The 7907-nt window shown below is 48.9% G+C and overlaps 1 protein-coding gene across 1 annotated transcript; it reads right to left on the reverse strand.

The window, feature by feature from the left end:
• Positions 1 to 1952: 1952 nt before the first annotated feature.
• Positions 1953 to 6481, reverse strand: TMED9 (transmembrane p24 trafficking protein 9). Its single transcript, XM_024246892.2, has 5 exons — positions 5697 to 6481; positions 5420 to 5520; positions 4292 to 4417; positions 3784 to 3930; positions 1953 to 2797 (listed from the first exon to the last, which is right to left on the reverse strand). Exons 1-5 carry the CDS (start codon positions 5878 to 5880, stop codon positions 2648 to 2650), a joined length of 708 nt encoding a protein of 235 aa, XP_024102660.2. The 5' UTR covers positions 5881 to 6481; the 3' UTR covers positions 1953 to 2647.
• Between the last annotated feature and the right edge of the window lie 1426 nt (positions 6482 to 7907).

A 7907-nucleotide genomic window follows, 5' to 3' on the forward strand; every position in this document is an offset into this window, starting at 1 on the left:
CAGGCATGGGCCACCATGCCCAGCCTGTGGTCTCTTTTCAAAAACCCACAACTCTAGTCTAATCATGAGAAAAACATCAGGCAAATCCTAGCTGAGAAATTGTACAAAATACCTAACCTGTACTCCTCAAAACAGTCAAGGAATCATCAAAAACAAGGAAGGTCTAAGAAACTGTCACAGCCAAAAGGAGCCTAAGGAGACACAGTGACTGAATGTGATGTGAAATCCTGGAACAGAAAAAGGACAGTAGGTAAAAACTAAGGAAGTCTAGATAAAGTAATGCATGATGTTAATAATAGGGAAAATGTCTTCACAGTTTTTCTGCAATTTTAAAGCTGTTCTTTAAAAATATATATATATATTTTTTTTTTTTTGACATGGAGTCTTGCTCTGTTGCTCAGGCTGGAGTGCAGTGGCATGATCTCGGCTCACTGCAAGCTCCGCCTCCTGAGTTCATGCCATTCTCCTGCCTCAGCCTCCCAAGTAGCTGGGACTACAGGTGCCCACCACCACGCCTGGCTAATTTTTTGTATTTTTTTTTTTTTTAGTAGAGACGGGGTTTCACCATGTTAGCCAGGTTGGTCTCGATCTCCTGACCTTGTGATCTGCTCGCCTCGGCCTCCCAAAGTCCTGGGGTTACAGGTGTGAGCCACCGCTCCCGGCCTTTTTTTTTTTTTTTTGAGACAGAGTCTCACTGTAGCCCAGGTTGGAGTGTAGTGGTGCGATCTTGGCTCACTGCAACCTCTGTCTCCTGGGTTCAAGCGATTCTGCTGCCACAGCCTCCCAAGTAGCTGGGATTTCAGGCACGCGCCACACCTGGCTAATTTTTTGTATTTTTAGTAGAGATGAGGTTTCACCGTGTTGGCCAGGGTGGTCTCAAACTCCTGGCCTCAGGCCATCCACCTACCTCAGCCTCCCAAAGTGCTGGGATTACAGGTGTGAACCACCGTGGCCGGCCAAAAAACTTTCTTTCATGTGGAAGAATTAGTTGGCAGCATGAGCCCAGATTGCATCATCCCATTAGGGGAAGCAGCCCCCAAACTTGTCTCCTTCTTCCCGGTCTTTCTCACACACTGCTGTAACCTCCCTCACATTTCTTGTCAGAAGGTTCTTCTCAAAACTGCCTGCCCATTTGCCTCCCCCAACCCCTAACAGCAGCCTCACATCCCTGATCAGTAACACTGTGATTCTGAGGTGCCAACAGGGCTGTCAGTGGCTTTACCAGCCCCTGGGTGATTACTGCAAAGGGCCCACAGGCCAGAGGCAGGGGGCAGGCATTTACCCCACCACCTACTCAGTATTAAGCCAGCCAAGCTGCTGCCTTCAGCTTGTGCCCGTGGGTGCCTGCAGCCCCTCTTGAAAGGTAGGCATGTCCAAATCGCTTACCTGGGGCTCGAGGCTTCTCCAACTCTAATCTAACCTTCCTTTCCAGCTTCCTCACAACGCCCATCCACCTCCATTCCAGCTGTTTGTCTCCACTTCTCCAACCACCCGTCCTGCCATCTCCTTCCAGCAGAAGCCTTCGTCTCCTTCATGGTCCTGCTTGAAATCACTTGCTGTTGGTTTAGCCCATCAACATCCTTGTTCCTGCCAGCCCAGGGTGGCTGTCCTGTAGCACTCCCCTGCTCAATGCACCTCCTTACCAGGCACTTCCTGGCAGCATCCATGACAATCCTGCTTACTGACTCTAGAAACAGAGGGAACTTCACCAGGGAGCTGGCACGGAGGAAAGAGTGTAGATTTGAGCCCCAGCCCAATTTACTTGTTGTATAATCTTGGACAAACCCACTATTCCCTGCCACAGGAAGGCCTGGAGAAGAAGGAAAAGAATGAAGCTGACTGGTAGGAATTCACTTTGGAACGTGAAGTGCTTTGCTCTTTGGAAGAACTGACATTCTCTGAAGCACCTTGCAGTTATGCCCACTGATGATTAACTTGCACTGGACAAGAAGTCATTTTTTTTTTTTAATTGGGAAACTCATGTAACAAACCTAAATTTATTGAAAATGAAATCAGTAACTAAGACTCTGCAGGCCCCACCCCAACCAGCACCAAGGCCTCTACTTGGTCTGGTCCCAGTTCTTTAAGCCCCAGAATGGACAACCATGTGAAGCAGCTCAGGTCAACTGCAGGGCCACATTCCCACACTGCAAACCCTCCACCCACCCTCAACTCACACACACCCTGGATCAGCAGGTCTAGGCTGAAAGAGAGAACAGTGAGGTTCCCAGGGTGGCAGGTGGGTATGACAGGCACCATACCCCAACCTGCTCAAAACCCTAAGTTAGCAAAGGAAGACAGAAGACTGGCTTGCCTGCCCATTCCCCTCCCCCGACCCCCAACAGCAGCCTCACATCCCTGATCAGTAACACTGTGATTCTGAGGTGCCAAGAGGAGGGGCTTTACCAGCCCCTGGGTGACGACTGCCAAAGAGCCCAGAGGCCAGAGAGAGAGGGCAGGAATTTGCCCCACCACCTGCTCAGTATTAGCCAAGCTGCTGCCTTCAGCTTGTGCCTGTGGGTACCTCCAGCCCCTCTCCCTTCCAGAACAGTTATGGCTGGAAACCAGTCCTCCTGACAGAAGAAGTCAGTTCCAGGAGGTCCTTTCTCCCCCAGCCTGGGAGGATGGGTTGTGACGCCCGGGACAGCTACACAAGCTTCTTGGCTTCAAAGAAGCTCTTGAGGTGCCGCATCTGCCAGACACCAATGGCCACGAGGATGAGGGTCTGCAGAATGGACCACCATAGCACCCGCTGGTTGGTGCTCTCACTGGTCTGCCGGAAGCGCTCCTCTCGCCACTGTAGGGGAATATAAGGTGAGCCTGAGTTGGCTGGAGCTGCTACAACTGCTGGATTCCCAGACCAAGAGGATGCCCAAGGTCAGCCAGCTTTGCCCAGGTTCCAGCCAAGTGCCTGCAAAGTGTCACTCTACCCGGGGACTATCTTTACCCTCAGGCAACCTACTCATTCTCCCAAGTCTGTTTCTTCATCTGTCAGGCATAGCCCTCACCTAGTCCTGCCCTGGTGCCTGAGAGAGAGGTAAGGTAGTTGTGGTATCACCCCACGAGGCAGAGCTGTCCTGGAGCACACAGGAGTGGACTTGCTCTAAGCCCTCTGCCTAGGTCTCCCAGACTGCTCCTTGAAGATGGTGGACACAGGCTGTAAACTGGCAGGCTGGGGGCTGGATCTGGCCTTTGTGTATGTTTTGTTGGGCTCACACAGTGCACAGTCTTTTGTCAACATTTAAAACACAGGTAATTTGTGCAGCAGCAATAGAAAAAAATAAAAAATAAATTAAAATGTTCACATAAAAATGCTGACTATTTCCTCTTGAAAAAATGGAACATCTGTAAACCCAGGGCTGTTATTTCTGCAAGGAGGCCCCCAGGTGACACTGAACAGCGGCTGTGCTTGTTTAGATGGGTCACTGCCCTACTAGTCCTTAAGGTCACAGATTCATTCATGGTACTCTCTGGTTCCTGGTCACCGGTAAGTTTGAGACCCTGGTCCTGGGAGCATGTGGACCCACTGAAACAGCACCCAAGGTGTTGGTATCAAATCCTACTGTGCCATTCTGTGTGTAACTGTGATTTAGGGCAATGACAGCCTCTTATGAGTCTGTATCCTCAATTACAAGGTCGAGTTAGTAATACCCGCCCCACAACCTACAATGCAGTACAGATAAGTCCCTTGGGGGTCTCAGAATGAATTTAATGTGAAATTCCTGGCTGAGCCAGTGGGCAGCTTCTAGGGAGAAGCCCACTGCTCCCGGCCCAGTCACTCACCCGCTGGTAGTTCTGCTCTTTCTGGATCTGCTCCACTTGTTCCACCAGCTGTCGCACTCGTAGCTGCAACTCACTCAACTTGTCTTTAGCAGCAATTTCTGCATAGTCGTTGGCATGTTCACCTACCTGGATGTCCAGGTGAACTCTCTGAGGACAGACAAAGGAGATAAGGGAAATCTGGTAGCCCTGCTCCATCTTCCTGCCAGAGACTGACAGCTCATCCCCGACTTTCCTTCATCTGTTCATTTAGCCAAGAGACTGGGCCCTCTTCAGTGTCTTAGCCCCATGGGACTCTGGGCACACAAGCAAGTATTAAGCCTGGGCTGGTGCTCTGAGTGAGGCATATACAAAGAGCTCAGTCACTGTGTCCTGGATATCCACTGGAAACCCAGTGTTCTTAGGAGACACAAAATCTGACATAATCCTCTCATCCACAGCACCACCGGTCCCCCAGTCCTCACCAAAGGATGAAGGCTGAAACCTGCAAGTCTCACATGGGCCCACTTACCAGCATGCCTCCAGCAAAGAGGGAGAACTTGGTGGAATTGGAGTGAAGACAGATCTGGTGCTCGCCAGGGGTATGGGAGGTGAAAGTGAACCTGCCCTCAGAGCCATACTGCCGGGCCAGGATGACCTGGAGGAAGGTAACAAGCTTCAGTCAGTATTATGATAGGGATGGGAATGGAGGAAAACAGTGCTTAAGGCTCTAAGTACTGCAAAAGTTGACAGGCACAGCCTTTCGCACCTCACAACACTGAAAGATTCAAAGCTGGTCAGCAGCTGTTGCCATATGCTTGTGTGAGAACGCTCTGGGGCAGGTGTTTAGAGCCTGAGAGTCTGACATCAGGGTGGCAAGTGACTGACTGCTCCTGGGAAGGGCTTTCCTTTATAGCTCATGCCCTTTCAACTTTTTTGGTATGAGTTGTTTTTTGGGGGGTTCTTTTTTGTTTTTGTTTTTGAGACAGAGTCTCACTCTGTGGTCCCGGCTGGAGTGCAGTGACGCTATCTCAGCTCACTGCAGCCTCAGCCTCCCAGGTTCAAGCGATTATCGTGCCTTAGCCCCCCAAGTATCTGGGATTAGAGGTGTGCGCCACCACACCCGGCTAATTTTTTTTTGTATTTTTACTAGAGACGGGGTTTGCCAGACGGAGGCTGCCCAGGCCGGTCCTGAACTCCTGGCCTCAAGTGATCCACCCGCCTCGGCATCCCAAAGTGCTGGGATTACAAGCAAGAGCCACCACACCCCGTCATGAGTTTGTTTTTTAATGAAAAGTGACGGAAAGTGAGAGCTGAAGGGTTTTGCCGTTCGTTTTAATATCTTTACTTGTGAAGATTAAAAGCTGCTCATTTTGTGGGGAAAGTATCATGTTCTGTGAAATCTTAAAGTCTAGATGACTTTAAGAGTTGACAAAACTCTTTGATTTTTATCACCACAATTAATCCGCCCGTTTCACAGACCGGGAAACTGGTTCCGGGAAGGTAACTAACTTGGCAGGGTCATGCAAGTCAGCAGGATATTCCCACAACATCAGCTGTCTCTCCTACTTTAGCAGATGCAGGAACTAGAAAAGGAAGTACCAGAGCCCGCCTAGCTGAGAGGCTGGCGGAGAGGAAGAGGGGGCGGGGGTTGGCTCACCTTGTCCTCTGGGTCCTTCACCTCCACAAACATGCCAAGCCCCGGGGTGGCCGGCTGGTACTCCTCCCGCTGCTTGTCATACAGCTGCGTCCGGTAGTTTCCTTGAGGGAAGCAGGGCGAGCCCAGGTCAGAGGAGCGCGAGGCGGCATGGGTTCCGCGACCGCCTGGGCACAGCGAGGCCGTCTCCTCCCGGCTCTAGAGAGCTGACTGTCTCGCATCCCCCACCCCAAGACCACGGTCACGTTCCAAACTCGCCCCTTCCTCCCCGCCCCCGCACCTATGACCATGGTCTCGTCCGGGATCTCCTCAATAAAGCACTTCTTCTCCGTCTCTCCGATGTGAAAGTAGAGCGCGCTTCCGCGCGTCGCCAGCCACAGCAGCAGCAGGAGGGCCCGCATCACTCTACCCAGCCCGGTTCCGGGCCAGGGCCGGACGACCAGCACGCCCAGCTCCACAGCCATCTTGCTCCCCCTGCCTGCGCAGCCGCAGCCGGCCGCGCCACGTCGCCCTGCCGCCGCCGCGGTGCCTGCCGGGACCGCGAGTTCCGCCGGGTGGACCACAAATCCCGAGACGTCCCGCGGCCCTGGCGCGGCAGTACCTGATTGGGGCGCGGCTTTTACCTGAGAGAGAGCGGGTGCCCTAGAATAAAAACTTATTTCCGTTGACTCTCTTCATGGCCTGGCAACTGACGATGTTACCAGTTTTTTATAGATGAAACTGAGGTCGTTTGTTTGAGGTCGCGGAGCGAATTGCGAACAGAGACCGGATTCGAACCTAAGATCCCTGACTTTCCTTGGCACAGCATCTACCACTCTTGATTTGCTTCTACCTTTAAAAATGAATTTAAAGAGAACGACCAAATAATGCACAAATGTATTATCAAAAAAGATTAAAAGAAAAAAAAGGCAAGGTCTCCCATACCACTTCTTTGTTCTCATACCCTGTCCACTCCTAAATCGGGTGTTACCCTCTCAAGCATTTCTCCGAACACACACACACACACACACACACACACACACACACACACACACACACACACACAGCCTCTGCTGCCAGATCCCGACTGCAATGGCTCGTTACTATCAATTCTACAAAAATAGAAAGGATCATAAGAGAGTACTATGAGCAAATATAAGCCAACAAATTGGATAACGTAGATGAAATGGACAAATTCATAGAAATGCAAAACTGACTCAGAGTAGATAATATAATCTGAATAAACCTATAACTAGTGAGGAGATTGAATCAGTAATTTAAAAAAATCATCCTTACTTAATAGTTAAGATGTCAATACTACCCAAAGCAATCTACAGATTTAATGCAATTCCTATCAAAATCCCAATGACATTTTTTGTAGAAACAGAGAAACTCATTGTACAATTCATATACTCTCAAGGGATTTTGATTAGCCAAAACAATCCTGAAAAAGAAGAATAAAGCTGAAGAACTCACACTTCCTGATTTCAAAACTTACTTCCAAGCTCCAGTCATCAAGACAGTGTGGTACTGGCATATAGACAGACATATAGACCAATGGAATACAATAGAGAGCCCCAAGATATGCCCTCTCATATATGGTCAAATAATTTTTAACAAGGAGACCAAGCCCATTCAATGCGGGGAGGAGGGACAGTCTTTCCAACAAATGGTGCTGGGAAAACTGGATATTCACATGCAAAAAAGTGAAGGTGGATCCTTCTCTAACGCCATAGATAAAAATTCACCCAAAAAGACCCAGAACTTTTAAAATCAAAGCATAAAACTCATAGAAAACATATGGCAAAGGCTTTACCACATCGGATTTGGCAACAGACTTCCTGGATATGACACTAAAGGCACAGGCAACAAAAGAAAAAATAGACAAATTGGACTTTATGAAAATTAAAACATTGTGTGCATCAAAAGACACTGTAGCAGAGTAAAGAGGCAACGCACAGAATGGGAGAAAATATTTGCAAATCATATATATCTGACAAAGGATTAATATCCAGAATATGCAGAGACTCCTAAAACTCAGCAACAAAATAAGAACAATCTCATTCAAAAATCACAACAAAGGACTTGAATAGACATTTCTCCAATGATCAACAAGTGGCCAGTGAGCACATGAAAAGATACTCAACATCACTAATCATTAGGGAAACACAAATCACAATGAGATAAAGAACAATGAGATACTACGTCATATACCCATTAAGATGGCCACTAGAAAAAAAAAAAAGAAAAGAAAGAAACTACAAGCATTGGCAAGGATGTGGGGAAATTGAACCCTTGTGCACTGTTGGTGGGAATGTAAAATGGTACAGACACTGCAGAAAAGAGTATAATGATTCCCCAAAAAAGTAAAAATAGGCTGGGCGTGGTGGCTTACGCCTGTAATTCCAGCGCCTCGGGAGGCAGAAGCAGGAGGATTGCTTGAGCCCAGGAGTTCAAGACCAGTCGGGGCAACATGACGAAACCCCATCTCTACAAAAAATACAAAAATTAA

Source organism: Pongo abelii, chromosome 4 (assembly GCF_028885655.2).
Source record: "Pongo abelii isolate AG06213 chromosome 4, NHGRI_mPonAbe1-v2.0_pri, whole genome shotgun sequence".
Classification (NCBI taxonomy): domain Eukaryota; kingdom Metazoa; phylum Chordata; class Mammalia; order Primates; family Hominidae; genus Pongo; species Pongo abelii.